We start from the raw sequence: 21,962 nt of genomic DNA on the forward strand, positions 1-21,962 counted from the left end.
CCGCAATGGATCTGTTCCTTCTTAGACCATCGGGCCCAGAAGGTGGTACTGGGAAACTGCTGTTGGGTGTCTTGCCTCTCATCTCCGTGAAAATGCTGAGAGGTCATCGGAGTGTGGGCTGAGATGTTGTCAGTATGCAGGTGCGAACAGCTCTACCTCTCATTTTGTCCTCTATTCCCAGGGAGGCAGTAGACATGAGAAACTGAGGTTTGGCAGCACTTCAGGAGTGTATGGGGGTAAAGGTAAAGTGTGCCGTCAAGTCGATTTCGACTCCTGGCGCTCACAGAGCCCTGTGGTTTTCTTTGGTAGAATACTGGAGAGTTTACCATTGCTATCTCCCATGCAGTATGAGATGATGGCTTTCAGCATCTTCCTTTATCACTGCTGCCTGGTATAGGTGTTTCCCATAGTTTGGGAAACATACCCGCAGGGATTTGAACTGGCAACCTTCTGCATGTGAGTCAAGCATTTCCCCGCTGTGCCATTAGGTGGCAGACAATCTAAAACTTAATCCAGACAAGATAGAAATGCTGGACCTCTGGTCTCTGAGAGAGGCTGTACAACGTACCTGGATGGGATTGCACTCCCTCTCAAGGAGCAGGTATGCAGCTCATAGATTCTCCTTAATCCAGTGCTCTCCCTGCATGTCCAGGTGGCATGGGTTGCCAGGAGAACCTTTTTTCAGCTTTAGTTGATTGCCAGTTGTGGACTCTCTTAGATTTCTTTTCTCTAACATTGGTTCTCCATTAGCAGTGTTCTTAAGACTAGCAATGTTCTCTGCATAGGTCTTGCTTTAAAAACAGCTCAGAAGATAGTCCCAAATATGGCAGCAAGGCTCTTGCCTGGTTCCGGTAGGTCAGAGCATAGAACTCTAAACTTATTTCAACTGCACTGGTTAACTGTTTGTTTCTGAGCTCAATTAAAAATCCTGGTTTTTATCTTTAAAGCCCTAGATGGTCTTAGATTTGGTTACTTTAAGGAATGTCAGTTCCGTGTAGTCAATCTCGGTTTTAAGATCTGCTTTGGAGTCCTGCTCACTCTGCCTTTATCCCAGGCCTTGTGCCATGTGAACACAAGAAACAGGGCCTCCTTAGTGGTGGCACCATCAACTCTAGAATGCCCTCCTGATGGAGATCCAACTGGCTCTCTCATTTTCTTTTAGACCAATTAAAAACGTTTTTACTTCAAGTGGCTTTCATTATTTTAATGAAAAGTTTTGCATGGATGTTATTGATTGGGGTGTGTGTGTGTGTGTGTGTGTGTGTGTGTGTGTGTGTGTTTAGTATGATGACTTTATATTAAGTTATATGAATTATTGGTTAGTTGTTAGTATACAGTTCTTTTGGGATTAAAACCTGAAATGTAGATACTTGTTACACTTCTAGTGAAATATATACTAAAGAATGTAGTAAGGAACATATAGATAAAAAGAAATTTCCCTTTCTGCAGTAAGTTGGTTCCTAGATGCATATGGCTTGCAGAAATATGGAAAGTATGTAAAAATGTTTTGTTTTGAATAATCTGTGAAAATGAGGGAAATTGAAGAATCTGCAATAATTATATGACCATCTTTAAGCTCAAAAGTAATTTCGAAAATAGTTTGACTTGACGTTACTATGCACATATAAGAAAAACTATAGTTTCTAAATAACACAGAATATTTAATATATTTGACATCTTCAACCAAAGTACTGTGATGATATATCCAGATTATAATTTTAAAATAGAATAGCTATAAATTTACTACTGGTAGTTACTGGTAGTTAATTACTTCAACAAAAGCATCTGGTATGATACCTAGAATATTTGTAATATGTAAAATGTGTGTAAATTACTTAAATATTTATACATATATCAGTGTAATGATGAATGTAATACTTCTGAAAACTGTATATCTTCATTTGCACACTAGAGGGCAGCCAGTCAATTGCATATTCCAACATAAGGGCTACAGATCTACCCTTCCACTTCTGAATTATTTTATTTTTATTTATTTTTACATTTATATTGCATTCTTCTTCCAAGGAGCTTTGGAATTAAGTTTCTCCTTACGACAACCCTGTGAGGTAGGTTAGGCTGAGAGATACGTGACTGGCCCAGAGTCACCCAGCAAGTCTCATGACTGAATGGGGATTTGAACTTCAGTCTCCCTGGTCCCAGCCCAACACTAACCACTACACCACGCTGACTCCATCCATCCAAATATTGCATCCATCAGGATGTTGCAGCCAGAAGCTGTACAACTTAGCTAACTTTTCATAAGGCAGAGTTACCACTATAACTATAAGCAGCTACTTGAGTTTGGGGATTTTTGAAAAAATACATGTAAAAATGTGATTTATGTTTGCACATTCACATTAATGTTTTAATACCTGCTCTTCTGCAGCCTTACGTTTTTCAGTCTATGCACACAATCATTGGCACTTGAAGTTTTATCCTCCATTAGGAGGAAGACAAAACTCAGCCAACATCCATTTTAAAACTTTGCACGTATGTGGTTACTGTGCATTAAAGGTGTGTAATTAAACTTCTCATGGTTGACACATTAGCTGTCTTCAGATGTGTTAGAGCGCAGTAGCACTCATGGTTACAACTCGGAAAGTAGGGGAGGAAGTCCCACCCTAGAGCTGTCACTCACCCCCTCCAGCTGGCAGCTCAAGGTTACAGCGCCATTGGTCTGAAAGGGGAAGCACCATAACCATCATGGCAGATGCTTCCATGAGCAGTAGCCTGGATCACCTGAGGTTGCTGCTCATAGAAGTGCCAGCCGTCATGGTTATGGCGCTTCAGCCTTCAGACGGACTGCGCCATAACCGTGAGTGAGTGGCTAGAGGGGGTGAGTGACAGATCCGGGAATCTGTGGTTGTCTTTGGTAGAATACAGGAGGGGTTTCAACCCATTGCCTCCTCCCGCGCAGTATGCGATGATACCTTTCAGCATCTTCCTAGATCGCTGCTGCCCAATATAGAAACATACCAGTGGGGATTCAAACCAGCAACCTCTTGCTCCCTAAGAAATTTACTTCCCCGCTGCGCCATTCGGTGGCTCTGCTATGTGATAGCAGGCCCAATTTTTCAATCGTTAGTTTAACACGTCTCACAGATCAGGTCAACATCAGGCCTCTTGAAATATATTTTGCACTGTGTGAAAGCGCTAATAGGCATGCTGGGTGATAAGCATTCTGCTTTGGCTCCAGAAAAATTCAGAATTAAATACCTATCCAATTAGCCCCAGGCCCTAATATGAGCAAGATCAGTTTGCAAGGGCTGCAGTGCTCGAGACAAACAGACTGATGATGATCTTGTTCAGGTTAGGACATGGGGCTCTCAAGGGTGTAGTCCAACAACATCAAGGGATCCAACTCCCATCATCCCCTTTTTGGCGTTGTGGCAGGGGATCATGGGAGTTGTAGTCCAACAGCATCTGGGGACCCATGTTTGAGAACCTTTGGATTAGGGTAAATTTTGCATGAGGATTGTAGAATTTATAAATGGAACACCCCCACACACACATTAGCACGATTAATTTTTAAAGATCCATGTCATTTGCTGTTCTTCAGTAGTAGATGCAGTGTCACATCTGGAACAACAGACCTGAAGAACACGCAGATGAGACCTCTGTCAGAACGTTTTACCAGCAGTGTAGAATTCACTGCTGAGGTGACTCAGTTTTAAAGCAAGCCCACCCATCATCCTTGCCTCCTCTTCTGAGGCTGGCACTTAGTGTTGGTTTTAATGCAGTTGCTCAGTAACCTCAAGGAGGGAGGTAAGAGGCCACCACGTGCAAAGTATGCCTCGGCTCACTCGCTCTGAAGTGGAATGAATAATATGTACTAGCTGGGCCGGGCACAGAGCATCTGAGCCTCTAGACCCTCGCCCGCCTCCACCTCCCCCCGCCCACCACCGTCATTTTCTCCCTCCCCTACCCGAGCACCCGCCGGCTTCTTCCCTCCACTGCCCACTGGCCGCCGTCACCACCTTCTTCCCTGCCCATAAGTTGCCTTTTTGCCCGTGCGGCCACTGCCATTTTGCCTGCCCGCCTCGCCGGCTGGTCGGCACAGTTTTCTTTGCCCGCCAGCTACCTCTGCCATTTTCTTGCTGCCACCTGTCCCATGGCTATCCGGCAGCTCTCCGAACTTTCGCAAGAGCTGCCACACATGGGATTAGCCACACATGGGATTAGCCATTAGTCTAGGAAAATTATATATAAAGAAGATTGGGAACAATCTATATTCCCTGTAAGTTTGGATTCTGTCCCCCCCACCCCTGCAATGTGTTCCCTTCATTTTAATGTTTCAGGTATACTTTATTTTCCTAAATGTAAATCCCAAGGGTCATTCAATGTAGAGTTGTGTGGTGCTTTAATCTGAGCCCGTGCTGGTTCCTATAACCTGTTAGGAGCCCCTCTTGTAGCCTTTGGCTCAGTTCAGACATTTCACCAAACTACAGTTAAGGAAGTTTGGTTGTGGATTAATGCAGTGTCCAATTAGACTAAGCATGGTTTGCAATCTTCCAACAAACCAGGATCGGGAAGCTGGAGTTATGGTAGTTGCACCACTATGGAGACTACTGCACTAGAGTGCTGAACAGATGGGAAATGAAAATTAACAACTCTTAAACTATGTTTTGCCTATACTCTTGGAAATTCATACTAGAATTTCCAAGAATAGACTAACCACACTAACCGAGCCTGTGTCTCCAATGCAGAGTAGCTGTAAAAATCTCTACCTGTAGCCTATAGGAGCCTAACAATTTCTACTCCTTTCTTCCTTCGGTATCACCCTATGTGCTTCTGGGGACAGTCATTTCAAAGCTTGCTTGTGTGTGAATAGGGGAAAAGCAATTAAATACTTGGCCTGGCATACCATGCGACGCTCCATCTGTCTAGCAACACAAGAGCAGTCCTGTGCAATATGCTAGAATTGCACAAACACAGTTTCACGATAGAGGCCCATTGGAAATAATGTTCTCTCTGTCGCTCAACTACATTCCCCCAGTTCTAGCATCTTGCACAACACAAATGCTCCATTGTTAGGCAGATGGAGGGTTGCATGGTATGTCATATTTATGTAGTATGTAACTTGTTTAATCATAAGCTATAATTATGCTTCATTGTTTTATGTTAATTGCAGTTTCAAGTGCATCACAGTTTGCTGGAGTTATTCACTGGATCAGTCTAGTTATCCTCTCTGTGTTCTTTTCAGAGGTAAGTGAAGTGTCAACTGTATGACAAGGAAAGTGGTTGAACTGGTAAATTTCTTGGTAAATGTTTTGGTGGCATAACCACCTACATGCATAGTTTCAAGCTAGTTAACATTTATAACTCATTTGAAATGGGCAGAGTTGTGCTCCGCCTCAAAGCTGAGTAAAATTAGGAATATGTGTAAATCTCTAGTATGGAGTTTTTGCAAAGTTTTGAGACCCATGCAACTTCCTGGCCTTGAATAGATACATTTGATTTTTTTGAAACCAAATTAATGATCAAATGCATGTGGAGTTTCAGCCACAGCCAGCAATTTTTCAGAATTGTGACTTAAAACCTGACAATGTCTGATTCTGAAAATATTTAGGAAGGCCCATCTCTTCCACCAAGCCTTTTGAGATGCTGCCTGGTTAATTTGTAGGGATGTGGGAAATGAGCCGTTTTGAGCTCGAAACAGAATGACCCAGTTTTGATTGGAACGTTTCAGGTGTTTCGAGCACCATTTTGCAGGCCTGTTTTCCCTTACTGATTGTTTTTCTGGCACTGGCTTCTGATTGGCTTGCGATCTCCTTGCTTCTTGGTTGGCTTGTTATACAAATTGCCCCCATTTGCTGGTGGGGGGCAGGGAGACACAAAAGGAGGGAAATTCGAAATGTATTCAGAGGGGCTGGGAGGCAGAGAGAGCCCTTATAGCTCTCTTGAATTGGATACATCAGGAAAAGAGGAAGGTTTTGATTTTGTGGTTTTCTTTTCTCAGCACTGAGTATAATGTGCTGTGCTATTGCGGCTATAACTATCTGGTTTTGCTGAATCACAAAGGCAGAACTTGGGTGCTTGCCTTGCTTGAGTTGTGGTTTTTGGTTTGTTTGTAAGATAGTGTTGTTACAAGAAGTGGACAATGGCAGCTCTCTGTGTAATATTGCTTGGTGAATGCTGTGATGAGCTTCATTTCTGGCCTTGAGACTAACTTCAACTTGTGCTTCACTCCCTGCTCTGGTCTGTTCTTCAATCTGCATTGCAGGGTGTAGTGTACTCGAGTTGAAATGTGGCTGAAGTTCCTGTAGTTGAGCTTAATTATGTCTGTGTTTGCTGCTAAGGGTGCTGCTGTGGCAGCTGTTGCAATGCTGAAGGAGTCATAATTGTGTGTGTGAGCGCAACTTGTGCCAATGATGATACTGCAGCTCAGGGACTTTTGCTGGCAGTGGATTCTGGATCAGTGATTCTTTTGGCCATTTTTGAACTCTGTTTGAAATGTGTGTCATTCTCTGTCGGGAGCAACAGATTCCCTTATACTGTGTGCTTTGTTCGAATCTGCAGCATTTTTCAAGGCAGGGTTACAATGGGGAACTCAAAACACCCTATTGTTCCCCATGAGTAGCTCCTAGGGACAGCAAAGTGGGTTGTATGGTAGGGCATGATAGGTGCTACCTGTCACCCAGCCCAAAAAAGAAATGGGCAAATGGGCGATTTTAAACAATTTTTTAACCTTTCCCCCAAACCCTCATAGCAACCATCATGCCCTACGACACAACCTATTTTGGTGTCCCTAGGAGCTACCCACGGGGAACAAAAGGATGTTTCAAGTTTCCCATTATTCCTTATGGCTGGGACACTCAAGACACTTGAAATGTTTCGAGTCTGTTTAATCAAAAAATCTGTCGACTGCTGTTTTGATGAAACGGTTCGGCCATTTTGCGTTTCGTTTCAAGCTCAAAATGAAATGCAAAATCTGTTTTGTGCACATCCCTATTACTTTATTTGACTACATTGTGTATGTGACTGGATCATCTGTGATTTTAAAAAACTGATATTTTAATATTTTTTTAACTTGTAAGCTGATATGAATGTAAGATTTAGTGGGCTGGGAGTTCCCACTACCCTCCCCAGCAATCCATCTGTTTTTCATTGAGACTTAAGCTGTGTTTAATTCCCTGAGCAGAATTTCACAGCCAATCTTAATGTGCCATGGGGAGGTGGTGGAAGAAAGGAGACATAAATTGTACGTCTATGCTTCAGAATAAGATCACATAGTGTCCTGGTCATTCTCTCTGGAGTACACAGAGAGGGCCATAAATAGCAACCTGTATTGACAAATCTTTCCCCTTACTCCATTATCACTCAAAGCATCCGAAATGGGGGTCTGGTCAATGACAATCAGCACGGTAAGCCCCTCGAGCCCCCCAGAGTGCTTGCTTTGGCACCTGAGTTGCTTACCAAAATTATAGGTGTCTCATGCTTGATTACGTGCTCTCTTCTTCTACTGTTACCCTTTCTTCCCATCTTCCTCCTCTCCATCAGTTGTCTATTCCTCTCTCAGAAATTTAGATTGTATGTTCCTTGGGACAGGGACTTCTCTTTTTGCTTACATTATTCTGCAAGCTCTGTGCTCACAGATGGTGTTACAATAAATAATTGTAACTGTAATAATACAGGATGTGAAAAGCCATACTTTAAAAAAACAAACAAACCTTTGTTTTGTATCCTGTCTTATCAGATAACACGGAATACAAAACAAAGCAAATAAAAGTGACAGGTGAACATACCTTGAGTCAGCTGTCTGGCGTCCTGCCTCTGCATATTTAAGTATGTAATATGTTTGTTCTATTACGTCACACTATTAACTTTAGCTGCAGGGCTGTCAGTATAAAATATTGAGACAGTGTGACAGTGGCTTAATTTCGCAAGGATCAGTTGGAGAGGGAGCATCAGCTAACTTTTTGTAGTTCGGGAACTGATCCGTACTACTCTAAACGAAATGTACCAGGTCAGATTCATCCCTCATTAGAAACACTTTTTGTTCCAGTGCTTTAAACAGGGTGTGAAGCTGACTCATTATATCACTGAGACAGACAGACATTTATAGATTAATTGGGCAAGTGACACATAATCTTTTTTAAATGTGACCAGCTCACACAAATGGTGGGAATTTGCAAGGCTGGCCTGGAAATCTACTTGGCTAAGTTTCCCTCAAAATCTTTTATTTAAAATGATGACGATTGTCACTGTTGCTGATGCTACTACTACTATTTTGAACATCCTGCCTCATCACACAGCCAATAGCCACTGCAGGGAGCTGAAGCTAACAATAGCATTGCCCCAAACCACCCCCCAGATGACAAAATGGGACCCATAAAGTGCCCTATCATGCTCCACTACCCTTTGATGATGCCCCCCACAAATAAAAAGTACTTGCCGACAATTGATGAGCCATAAAATGGCCCCTGGACTCAAAACGGCTTCCAGAAATGACCTCCAAGATCATTTCCAGTCATCCTGACCCACGGATATGCGAATTTAACCCTTTTTTCTGCCCAATTTTTCCCACGTATACCAAGGTTGGGTGTCCATTACCTGACCACAGTTATATGAAACCATAGATGGTGAGTCCGCAGTTAACAAGGTCCTCCTGTAATGAGTAACTCCAAAACTGTGAATGAACTCCAGTGGATGTCTTGTGTAGCATTAATTGTAGAACTGAGTACATCTAGTAATTATGTGAAGGGCAGCGTTCTCGATCCTTCATCAACAAATGCTGCCATTTTCCAGTTTTTGACTGCACTGAGTTTTATCAAATGCCAATGTGAGAAATAAAGATGTAAAATAAATCCTGGTACTTTGTGTAAGTACTTCAAATGTTAATGTTTGGGGCCAAAAAATAATGGCTTGAAATTGTGTTGGAAGGGCTGGCTGATGGAAACAAAAACCTTTGTAAAACAAAACATGATTTTTAAAATTGAAATATGTTTCAGTAAAACATATATCTTTAAATAACCCTCTCCCCAAGGGGCTCATAATTAAAAGTGCTCCTTGGCCCCAAAGGGTTTTATTCTCCAGGAATTTGGCAGCCAGTCCATGGTTGTAGAACACATCCATGGTGATTTTGGAGTGCCTGTTATGTACAGATGTTTGATGGAGGAAAGAACTCGCACAGAGCCTATGGGTGACCAAGAAGTGAAAAGTTTGTTTTCAGGAGAAAGGGATTAGGGAGCAGAAGGCTTGAGAGTGAGGGAGTCACAGAGAACCAAGGCGATAATAGGGATATTTGAATAAAACACACAGGGAATAGAGAAAGGAGGAAATCTAGAACATAGGAAGCTGCCATATACTGAGTCAGACCATAGGTCCATCTTGCTCAGGATTGTCTACACAGACTGGCAGCAGCTTCTCCAAGGTTGCAGGCAGGAATCTCTCTCCTATCTTGGAGATGCTGCCAGGGAAGGAACTTGGAGCCTAGATGCTCTTCCCAGAGCTGCTCCACCCCCTGAGGGGAATCTCTTCCAGTGCTCACACTTCTAGTCTCCCTTTCATATGCAACCAGGGTGGACCCTGCTTAGCAAAGGGGACAAGCCATGCTTGCTACCACAAGACCAGCTCTCTTCGTGCAACTGGTCTTGTGGTAGTAAGCATGAATTGTCCCCTTTGCTAAGCAGGGTTTACCCTACTTTGCATTTGAATGGGAGACATGTGTGAGCACTGTAATATAGGGGATGGGGCTGCTATGGGAAGAGCATCTGCCTGCTTGCATGCAGAAGGTTCCAGATTCCCTCCTTGGCATCTCCCAGTTAGGGCTGAGAGAGACTCCTTCCTGTAGCCTTAGAGAAGCCGCTGCCAGTCTGTGAAGACAACACTGAGCTAGATGGACCAATGATCTGACTCAGTATAAGGCAGCTTCCTATGTTCCTGAAGAGACTGGGCAGTTGGTGAGACCAGTGCCTGTTGTACAGAGGGAATCTGTTTTTTTTAATTATTATTTAAAATAACAGCAGGTATCTAATTATTGGTTTGTATGGAATTCTTCACCATTAGACTACAGAACACAGAAACATTGTCATCAAGTGAACACCAAGCTCTGCCCAAAGACTGATTTAAATGGATACATTTTGCATTGCTGCGCAGCAGGGATTGAGTGACTTTCAAGGCCGATCTCCAGCTGGAGCAATTTAAATTCAGGACAGCGAGACAAGCGTCTTGTTCATTACAGGGGGGGAAATGTTGTGGAGAGATGTACTCTGACCTGCTTGTCATCACCATTATGCCAAGTGTTTTGCTCTGATCTGATAATTGCTCTCCTTTCTTTATCCTCACAACACTTGCAATACGAGTGAACTGGGCTGCCACTGCCAGTTGAGGCAGGTAACAGGAGCCGCCTTGCGTATCTGGCCCTTCTTACACCCACAATTTCTCTCTCCCCTTCCACTTTGGACATGTCCAGTGACACTAAACAAACATCCTACGGTAGCTGGCGGGCCACAAACCCCTGGGCTCTGGCCTTGTCTCAAGGCATATATCACTTTTATTCCCATTGTACTGATGAGAGAACTGATAAATCTGTCTATCACCCCCCCACACACACACACCAATAACGATTGTTCTGTGGGTGCCTGATGCCAAAGGAAGGCCTCCCAGTGTAAGCCCATGGCTAATCTGAAAATGAACACAGATACTTGAAAGGGCAGCCTAAAATTGCGTTAGCTGGGTGGTTGTTGTTTTCTGCAGCTGCATCACATTGCTTACTCATATCCAGCTTATGATCAACTGCGGGTAGTGTTGCCAAGCGAGCGATCCCTCACCCTATAGCGGTTCGTTTTATTTATTTATCTTTTGCCTAAATGCAGATCTTTGCATTTGTCCCTTTTTTGAATTTCATTTTGTGAGTTTCAGTGCAGTATTCCATTCTGACTGTATCTTGAATTTGATTCCTGTTTTCTGACGCATTAGCTGTTCCTCGCAGTTTTGTCTCATCTTCAGATTTGATGAGAATCCTCTCTACCCCTTTGCCTAAGTCACTGATAAAAAATATTAGAGAGCCAGGCCAAGGACAGAGCTGCACAGCACGCACATGAAACCTTCCTCCAGTTTGATTAGGAGTACTCAGAGTACAATTTTCCAATCAGTTGTGAAATCATGTGACAGTATTATCATTTATACTGCCTATTCATCTTTCTCCCCAGGCTATGGCTGGGAAGGCAACTTTTAAAAATTGTCACTTGCCAGAGGCAAATTACTTACCACTGATGGTCATTTCAAGTGCCTGATTTGCTTGGATGAGGGATATAAAGTAGCCAGTGTGCCTCAGGTTTATCAAATGGGCATGAAGGAACAGGACATCCCTTTTATGGGAATGGACACTACAGGCCAACAGTACCTTGATCAGCCCATCCATTGTGCCATCGAAGTCCAGTATTACTGCCTCACCTCCCAGAACAGTGATGCAGTTGCCCTCAGAAGGTCAACAGAGTAAGCTGACATCAACACGCAGGTTACACGCGAGACCATCTACATCCACATAGTTGGTCCCAGTAGCCACATCAGTACCAGGTACAGTAGACACTGTGTGGTCAGTACCAAAGGTCCAACACCAAGTTACCAAGAAGAAAAAGTGGCAGAAGGAAGCCCGAAACTATTGGATGGCTAAGAAAAAGGAGGAGATTGGTCGAATCTGACCCACCACCCCCTCGTCCAAAAAATAAATCACCTTCTTAGTCAGAACCCATTTTCAGAAACCAGACAGCAATTTTTTAAAAAACATTTATATCTCGCTTTTCCTCCGAGGAGCTCAGAGCCATTTAAAATTGGCAGGCCCAATGTTTAGCTTATCTCATTAACATTGACAGTGAGGTGGTCTACACCTCCTACCTTTCCCCCACCAATCATACACACTCACAAAACAGGAATACGCACGGCTCCCAAACTTGGGTAGGGTCCTACCCACTTTCTGATCGTGACAGCTAGCCCATAGACTTCTACCTCCGTCAGGAGATCTGTCTTCTGGTGTTCTATCCCTCTCCTCAGACTACTAATGAGAGACACTCTGGCATTGCCTCGATATTGGACAAACCCTCTCCTTTTATAGTAACAGAGCATCCTCATTCAGGAAATACATTTATTTGTACATTTGTTGCTCTGGACCAAGTAAGATAGCTTCAGCTCAACGGTTATCACCATGGATTTGCCCCACCATAAAACTCTGCTATGAGCTACAAAAAAGTCTTGACCTTGTCCAATGCACACTCATTCCACCAGATCAGTAGCCACTTCAGCACTTTTCTTCAAAGATGAGATGTGTCATTTGGGTCTGTAGTACTGGGATGTCATACTAGAACACACGGCACCCTCCACTAGGGATATGCTTGAAGTCAAGCTGGTTCGCCATCGAACTGGTCTGACTACTACTACTACTACTACTACAATATTTATATACCGCTCGTCAACCAAAGTTCTCAAAGCAGTTTACATAGGAAAATAAATACATCAAGAAGATAGATGGTCCCCTGTCCCAAAGGGCTCATCCTCAAGCCGGGCCTGGTTTGGCTCGACCTCAAGCCAACATCCCCCCCGCAGCTCGAGGACAGCGGCCTGGGGGTGGGGGTGCTGATGTGGCCAGAGGGTGTGTGTGTGTGTCTCCGCAGTCTCCCTCTCACCCCAGCCCTGAACCTTCCACTACCATCCCATTAGTGTGATGCATAGAGACCACACAGAAGAAAAACAGGTTACTTACCTGTAATGATGTTGGTTCTAGTGGTCTTCTGTGCAGTCTCACACTCTGCCCACCTACCTGCTGCAGCTTCATAGATATGGTGAAGTCTCCAGTTCTGTCGGTGATGGTGACCTGAACTGAGATTATAACTGACTAGATACAATGGGGCCTGGGTGACAGCCAAAACTCTAATTCTCTAGAAGCTCCGTCTAGAAGGTTCCAGTGTGGGTCATTATTGTATTGCACAGAAGCCCACTAGAAGGACCATCATTATGGGTAAATCACCTGTTTTTAAACTTTAGTGTGACTTATTGTATTTTGTTTTTCCTAATCAAATATTTAAGCTGAAATACTATTGGAAGGTTTTGTGTTTTGTGTTCCTGAGATATTTATACACAAAATTAACATGGTGTACTCATTTAGTTTTGTTTGCTAGATATAAATCAAATACACATGCTGAATCCAATCCTAATCTATTTAAGGCATTTTTTAAAAATCAAGTTCTATTTTTGGTACCAGGAGTTGCACAGAGAAGCATGAAGACTCTATGCATTTGCAGGAGTGAAATCCATTTCACTGTTAACACTTCTGTGTAACACAAGCATGTAAATGAGCTCAGCATGGGGGTGCGGTTTAAATGTGCATAGAAATTCACCATGAGATCTCCCTATCCTGCTTTCACAAATTATATTTTCTTCTTAGCTTGTTGGTTGAGTAGTACTGCGGAATAGTTTTAATTTCCCTAAGAGATGTTGATGTAGGAGATTAGTTTTCAAAGCAGTAGACTGTCACATTACATGATATATGTCCAATCTGCTTCTTCAAACATTAAATGAAACCTCTAAAAGGTTTCATTTAATGACCCTAGGTTGGATGGGTGTGTTGTTTATACAGTACTGCATATTTTACTGTTGATTTCTTGTATTGATTGTTATCAGACCAGCCCAGGGCTATTATCCCTAGACACCTATTTCTTATTTATAGGGGTGTCACCCAATTTAAAGAAATCTAAGTTAATTAACTGAATAAGTTTTAATTGAATTAATTAAATCTGCATACATTTACATATGCCTAAAACAATAGCGTGGAAGAAAAATCTGTTTTAGTTTTTGATTATGTATGTGCTAGGCACCATCTTAACAAGGCATTCCTGTGTGATAGTGAATCAAGAATGTCTCTTCTGTGGTAATGCCTGAAATCAGCAGTTTTTATATGAAAAATAACTTTTCAAAAAGTGTGGCCTGATTGTTTGCCTTTTTAGTAAATTGAGAAGGTTTTTAATTAACCATTTAATCAGCGTGAAGCATGGAGCCCTATATGTATTGCATTTCTATGCCATGCTTTCTCCACGAAGCTCAGAGCAACATACATACATGGCCCACTTTATTCTTTTAACAACTGTTATGAGGCAGGTTAGGCTGAAAGCGAATGACTGGCCTAAGATTACCCCCATTGAGCTATTCCATACCTACTCAGGCTGACAAAAGCAGCTACAAGGCCTTTATTTTCTCCGTTCACTCCATCCTCAGAGCAGCAGTTCTAAGCTGTTCCTCCTGAACAAGGAGCTGGCTTCAAAGTCCCCTTTGCATCTCAGAGCTTCAAGAAACAAGCAGAAGTACATGTTTTGAGCAATATATTGCTAACTTGGCAAAGAGGCACCTTTTAACGTGGTGATTCTCTTTATTTAGTAGGTGGAGAGTCACTGGCCCTCTCCACCCCCAGCACAGGACCTCCAGTGACTGTTGCTGGGGTCTATCTGATGTTACTTTTTAGCTTGTGAGCCCTTTGGGGACAGGGAGCCATTTTATTTATTTATTTCTCTGTGTAAACCGCCCTGAGCCATTTTTGGAAGGGCGGTGTCGAAATTGAATTAATAATAATCATAATTAATAATACTAGCTGACCCCCACACAGAGCATCTGTGTGCTCTTTGGGGCCGGCTACCTCTTCCCCTCCACCTTCTGCCCCAGTCACCGGCCAGGCCGAGAGCCGGGGCTGCCGCCTCACCTTCGCGGCCGGACCCTCCGCCACCTCCGCGGCCGGGCCCGCCACTACCTCGCCTCCACAGCCAGGCCCACTGCAGTGACCAATTCTCCTGGGTGTGCCAATCAGGTGCCTCTGCTGCCCAGGCAATCTGCTGGACGCCGGGATGCACATTCTAAGGCTCACCCAGGATAATTAAATATATAGAGATATATAACTGATGTGAATGTAAATACTGCAAAAGAAAACTTAAATGCCCCAATAACAACACTTTTTCTTAAAACATTCATACTGGAAAATACCATTTTTGTCACAGTGGAAAATACCACTGTGTAATTGTTCCTTAAGTGTTGCTGACACTTTCCCCCGGGGTTGTTACTTTATTCTTACAGTCATCTTTATTATTGACAAAAAGAGTTCAGGATTTAAGTTACCTTGAGAAATTCTAGGATTATCATTGTGAGTTTCCCTTCTGGAAACAAGGTCATCTCTTCTTTACGGAGAACGGTACCTGTTAATGTTAAGTTGCACTTTTTCTCTCTCTCCTCCATATATATTTTTTTCTTAGACTGTTTTGAGAATTGTGGTTCTCGGTATATGGGACTACATTGAAAACAAAATAGAGGTAAGTACCTGTATTCTACCAAAAGAAAACCACAGGACTCTGTGGGCGCCAGAAGTCGAAATCGACGTGACGGCACACTTTATTTTACTTACATGTGGTTTCAGTCTTAATAGCACCTCCATATTGTGCAGTATTCAGAACTCCATTGTGCTGGAGTTGTATATTAACCCCACAGTGTTAATAGGGATCATTCCAGCTTTTTGTGTTTCCTATTAGTTGTTATAGGTACACAGCTAGAAGCACTGGAATTGTCCTAGAGAAAACTATACTCTTTCTCCCAGTTCAATCACATTTAAACTAGGAATTCAGCTGTGTAATTGTATGGCATGTGTTGGCTGCATTCAAACAGAAATACAAAACCATGGTTTATTTAGCTAAATCATGGTTTTGTGTTGTCTGAACCCACATTTGCTCATAAGACATAGTTTGTTTAGGGTCAAAAAGCCAGGATCTGAAACTATAATTATCAAATTGATTTGCAAGCTGCAGTTCATTTGCAAGCCACATTCATTTAGTATTCAATGTCTTTGGATACAATCTCATGTTTGACAAATCTGAACATGGATCTGAATCGAATTTGATCCAAAAAATGAGGGATGATTGGACCTGTACTTGACATTTGTTTAACTGTGTGCAATTTGATATTTGGAAGAGGATATATGAATGTTCCTTGGGAAATCTTTTTCATACTAGGTATTTGATGGTGCTGTGATAATCTTATCCTTGGCTCCTATGGTGGCATCTACAGTGGCTAATGGTCCAAGCAGTCCATGGGATGCTATCAGCCTTATTATCACTCTGAGAATTTGGAGAGTTAAGAGAATTATTGATGGTAAGTCATCTTTATTACAGTATCTGTAAAAAGAAATTAATGACTTGTTTTAATTTTTAAAAGAAGCATCACCTTCCTGTATTTTCAGACATGGAGTCAGAGTTTATCAGATGACTCTGATAAGATGACAAATTATCAGGTTTCTGTTTTTATTTGGTTTGTTTGGTTTTCTGGATTGCTTTCCAGTTTATGTTCCCAAATGTCTATCACTTGCTTGAATTTTTGTCCATTTAAAAAAAAAAATCTCAGACTTTGAGCTCAGAGAAACATCCTAGGCCTGAGAAATAAGAACATGATTGATAGACTGGAATAAAGTTCCTTATTGCTAGAGAAGAGATTCCTTTCTAGAATACTACTTAAAAACCAGGTCTGAAATGAAGCAGGCTGCTTGAATCGGAACTGAGGGTTGGGAGGTTGAGAAGCTTTTGTCAGGCAGAGAGACACCCTCAGAAGCTTTGATATAGGTAAACTGATCAGATCTTGGTTTCTTTCAAGGACTATATCTCCTAAGCTAAGGGGTCTTAAACTTGGATCCCCAGGTGCTGCTGGACTACAAATCCCATTGTCCCCAATAGGCAAGGCCAGTGGGACTGGGGATGATGGGAGTTGTAGTCCAGCAACATCTGGTGACCCAAGTTTGAGAACCCCTGTCCTAAGCACTTGATCTTACATTTATCAACCTCATTTAATGGGTCTGAAACCTTTGTGGGTTTCTGTGTTTATCTGATATGACTCCTGTCCATAGCAGTTTAACCTCTAATGACTATTTCAGAAACCAAGTTGCGTCACGATAGATGCATTTGTTATATGCAAGGCCATATTTTCTGACGAGCTTGAAGGATTGCTGTGTTATGGTTTCTAGCTTATGTATTGCCAGTGAAGGTCGAGATGGAGATGGTAATTCAGCAATATGAGAAGGCAAAGGTCATTCAAGATGAGCAGCTGGAAAGACTAACCCAGATCTGTCAAGAACAAGGGGTAAGGCACAGCTGTGTGTGTGTGTGTGTGTGTGCACGCGCGCATGCATGTAAGATAGAGCAATTTAATGGTGTCTACACTTACAGCAGTGCCTTGTGCAAATATTACGATCAGGTATGACTTTTTCAGAAATGGAAATTGTATGTAGTCTGGAAACTGCAATTGATGCAAAACGAAGCAGCCAGTTGGTCTCTGGGTCATCTTAAAGAGACCACATTAAAAGAACTACACTGGCTACCAATATGTTTCTGAGCAAAATACAAAGTGCTGGTTATAACCTATAAAGAGATTAAACATCTTAGGCCCAGGGTATTCACGTCGGGGGGAAAGGGGTGTCCTAGTGCTGGGTGGGGTTGGTGATAGTGCCGGGTAGGGGCAAGGAAGCTACCTGAATTTTTTCAAAGGATTTGGGCAGAGGGCTGATTTTTGGTGAATTGTTGAAGTTCACGCGTCTTTAAGGTTTTTCCTCATAAGTTATAATGGAGCTTTCAGCAGCCCCATAAGTGCACTTGGGGGGTGCTGGGGTGGCCCAGAGAGAGTGGTGGTGTAGTGCACATAGGGTGCCAACCACTCCCATGGGTTTCTAACCCATGGGGTACAGGGTTCTGTTGTTTCTGAGGTTTTCTGAGTGTGGATTCTATGATAGCAAATTAGAGTGGATTCATGGTGTCTCATTGAAAATTTCATTTGCTATCATAGAATCCACACTCAGAATACCTCAGAAACAACAGAACCCTGTAACCCATGGGTTAGAAACCCATGGGGGTGGTTGGCACCCTATGTGCACTACACCACCACTCGCTCTGGGCCACCCCAGCACCCCCTAAGTGCACTTATGGGGCTGATGAAAGCTCCATTATAACTTATTATGAGGAAAAACCTTAAAGACGTGAAAACTTCAACAATTAACCAAAAATCAGCCCTCTGCCCAAACCCTTTGAAAAAATTCAGGTAGCTTCCTTGCCCCAACCCGGCACTACCACCAACCCCACCCCGCTCTAGGACACCCCTTTCCCCCCAACATGAAGCGATACACCCTTCACGGGGAAAACCTTAAAGACGCGTAAACTTCAGAAATTCACCAAAAATCAGCCCTCTGCCCAATCACTCTGCAATTGGGGTGGTAGCCTCCACCCATTAGTAACTACCACCCCACCCCACCCTTTTGGCACAGATCCTACGTTATGCCCCTATCTGCCCCAAAGACACTAAAACTTCAGAAATTCACCAAAAATCAGCCCTTTGCCCAATCCCTCTGCAATTGGGGTGGTAACCTCCACTGCACAACCACCCCACCCCACTATTTTGCCTCTGGCACCCGAAATTCGAGCAGATGTCACATCCAACCTTTTTGCATTGAAGTCAATGGGATGCAAAAAGGCGGGAAATTAAAATAGACGTCATAGCTCAAAACGGAGGGGGGGAAAGAAGGCAAAAAAATGGAGGTCCGAATCACTCGAATTTTCGGGCCCAAAATTCGGGTGATTCGGCTCGTGCCCGAAATTTCTCGGATCTTTTTGTGGGTGATTCGGTTCCGCCCTGAATCACTCGAAATTCACTGTTTTGGGCACAGATCATTCTGTGCCCGAAATGTTTTGCACATCCCTGCTTGTAATCACTTTTTGGTGAGAACTGAACTCTCTCTCTCACACACACACATGCATGTCTCTTTGCTGTGTTGACACACTGTTAAAGTCAAACCCATGATACAAACGGCTGCAGCACATGGCTGGTTTATTTTAGAATGGCTTCCCGTGGCGTTTGTACCGAGTGTACATAAAGCAAAAAAATGTGTGTGTGACACCATCCCTGAAATGACCAACAAGATATTTTCACGCGCTTGCCCTCTCCAGCCCACAGAAGTGCTATAGTGGTGATTTAGTCCCAGTGACGTCTTTCATTCAATCACAACTCAACCCACATTTAATTCCACCACTGGTCACCTCCACTTCTGGCATCAGATGTGTTAGCTGAGAGCTGGGGTAAGTGGGGAAACATGCCCACAGCTGCTGCACTATGACCCAGTTCTGGAGGACCACACACTTGTAGGAAAACCAGTTGGGTTATAAGCACCGGCGCTCTCTGAGTGGCCTTGTGCAAGTTTCTGCCAGCCTCGGTTGGTTGGTTATTTAGTACCATTGGTGTGCATGGCCCTTCACAAAGTTACAAGAAGATGGCAGTTCCCTGCCCCGAGGAGCTTACAGTCAATGTAACTGTGACAATAGCAGGTGGAGATAGAGGACCTTTTAAATGGCTGTGGAGAATTTGTCGAAGTACAGTATATAAATATCCTGAATAAGAGAAAAGCAGCACTGTGCTTTCAGTTCAGTACTTGTGATCCCGACCCATGTTTTATTCAAACGTAAACCACATTTATGTCTATGGGATTTACTTCTGAGTAGCCTTGATTTCAGTAAGGGTTGTGCCAAAGGCTTCACATAAATATGGGTTTTGAGAAGAGATCTGAAGGAAGAGAAAAAGTTCAACATCTGTGTAATAAAAATGCTGCTTCATACATATCTGGTGAGAATGAGTGATACAGTAATTAAACCTGAATCTCATTCCTCCTTTCAGTCAATCCATACAATCTTGGGTGCCTTTTTAATTTTGTTTCCCCTTTAATCAAAACCATGGCACTAGAAGTTAAGAAACTTTTATTCTTTCAGCTTGGTAGGTGATTTTGTCAAACAGCTTCTGGTTTTAATGCCAGTGCTATTTATGTTTATAATGTTCATTGCCCTTCTGGCAATAACTTTAATTTATTTCTAACGACTAGTCATTTTCCTAGTTGTTGGAAGGCAGCCAAGATCATCCTGCATTTTATTCTAATCCATAAATCATTCCTTTGCCACGGTTCCCCCCACCCCTTTCTCTTCCTTTGTTACCCACAATGTCCTAAACTAATGGACGTAAACATTGGATGGTCTCCCAGTGGCAACTGAGTTTTTGGATTGGACATTCTGTCTACAGAGTGCTAATAGAATGGAGCAAAATTATTGCTCTTGCATTAGAGTGGAACAAGCTTCTGGTTTAAAATGTTTGTTCTTCTCTCCAAGATTATGCCGATCATCCTCTGCTGCTGGACCATTAGAGAAGAACTATATGATTCACTGATAGAGCTTATCCTTATATGTATGCTGTAAACCATCGGACAAGATGGTGTGGTCCTTTTTTATATGTCCAGTCATAAAAGGCAGGTGTTCCCTGGAGTCCCATATTGGTCCCTGTCCTTTCATGCTATTTTAGAAATAATTACTTAATGCAATGCACTAAGAAGGATGCATTGTAGTGCATTTTTATTGTTGCCCCCTTTGCTGGCTGTGGGGGGAGGGATTTGTGCGTAAAATACAAATGTTACACATTCAGTGTTACACACACACACACACGTACGTGCGTGATGATGAAGAGAGAATCAGACCTCTACTTGCAAATATATATGAAAGGGACTAATTTTTAAAAATACACACTTTCATATCTCACATGCACCATGCATGTATGCCCAGGTTGGAAGAAGAAAGAGAGTTCATACAAAGCAGGAGTGAGTGAGATCACATGGTAGGATTTACAAGGCATTTGCAAAGAACAAGCTACTGTAGGAGCAGTGTCCATTGTATGCTTCTTTTCATTTATGCCCTTGTCACCCCTTTTGTCAGAGAGAGAGAGAGAGAGAGATCTCAATTGTGCACAAGATCCATTGAAGCATGACAGAAAGTATGTTCAGACTTCAGTAGTGTAGATATTTGATGCTGCTTAGTGCACACAAATCAACACTTTCCTACAAAGGTGGTCTTTCCTTCCATCCATGTGAGTAGATCAGCCTAGAGGTGCCACTGTACACTTGCTCACCTCCCATTCATTTCAACAGAGTATGCAGAAGAGAATTTCATGGTGAGTTGTATGTCCTTTGATAGTAAGAGATTCATCCTCCTTGAAATGTGTAGAAACGGCAGCAAAACCACAGGCCGTTCTCTCTTCTGATACCTGGTGTCTCACATGGAGAAACTGCAAAGGAGATAAACATATCTTTAGAAACTTAAAATTTCCTGCATATGCTTAAAATCTGAGAAAACACTTCCAGTTTTCTGAGTTCTGTACCAAAACAAAAAATTGCTGATGGAACCACCAGAATTGGAAGCTTGGAGCCTTAGCAAGTGCTCCCATCAGAAGGCCAGGCTGGGTGCCTGTATTTTTGTCTGTTGGTCATTAGGTGGCAGCAAAACCACTTAATTTTGTATATACCATACAATGTCTTGCTTTGGTCCCTTATTCTGTTTATTTTTGGAATACCATTTTTTTCTAGTGCCTGATAGAATTATATTCCTAGTTAATCTACTGGAGTTTTGATTCGCAAATGCAGCAGCATCTCAAATCACAAGAGCAAAGAAGTTGAAATCAGCAGAACTTCTCTCGTAGTTGAAGCCTAGCCACACATTTTGTGTGATTTTGGGGGCAGCACTCATGGTCTGTTGGCAGGGCCCTTGGTCCCTGCACATGGCTTCGTCCTCTGTATCTGCAGTCCTCCAGCATTCCATATCCACAACTCTGCTGCTTCCCCTTGCATTAGAGTCTTGTTCGGACTGCTGTCTTAGGAACAACATAGGAAGCTGCCATATACCGAGTCAGACCATTGGTCTATCTAGCTCAGTATCGTCTACACAGACTGGCAGCGGCTTCTCCAAGGTTGCAGGCAGGAATCTCTCTCAGCCCTGTCTTGGAGATGCTGCCAGGGAGGGAACTTGGGGGCTGTCTAATAATTTTCCCAATAAGGTACATACATGATGTGGAGAGCCTTACCGGACTCTGCAGGGAGAGCAGGCTTAGCCCGCTCTCCCCACAGAGGAGCAGTCGCTCTCTGTTGGGTGGCC

General features: G+C 42.9%; 1 protein-coding gene across 11 annotated transcripts in view; it reads left to right on the top strand.

Annotated features, from left to right (window-relative positions):
- TMEM266 (transmembrane protein 266) overlaps positions 1 to 21,962 on the top strand; it is a 124,599-nt gene that overhangs the window by 82,971 nt on the left and 19,666 nt on the right. For all 11 annotated transcript variants that reach the window (XM_053271944.1, XM_053271952.1, XM_053271949.1 and 8 more), the window contains 4 exons: positions 5,132 to 5,205; positions 15,231 to 15,287; positions 15,981 to 16,119; positions 16,982 to 17,097. In XM_053271944.1, the coding sequence (XP_053127919.1) occupies positions 5,132 to 5,205; positions 15,231 to 15,287; positions 15,981 to 16,119; positions 16,982 to 17,097 (386 nt within the window). The remainder of the gene's footprint in view (positions 1 to 5,131; positions 5,206 to 15,230; positions 15,288 to 15,980; positions 16,120 to 16,981; positions 17,098 to 21,962) is intronic.

Source organism: Hemicordylus capensis, chromosome 10, assembly GCF_027244095.1.
Source record: "Hemicordylus capensis ecotype Gifberg chromosome 10, rHemCap1.1.pri, whole genome shotgun sequence".
NCBI lineage: Eukaryota > Metazoa > Chordata > Lepidosauria > Squamata > Cordylidae > Hemicordylus > Hemicordylus capensis.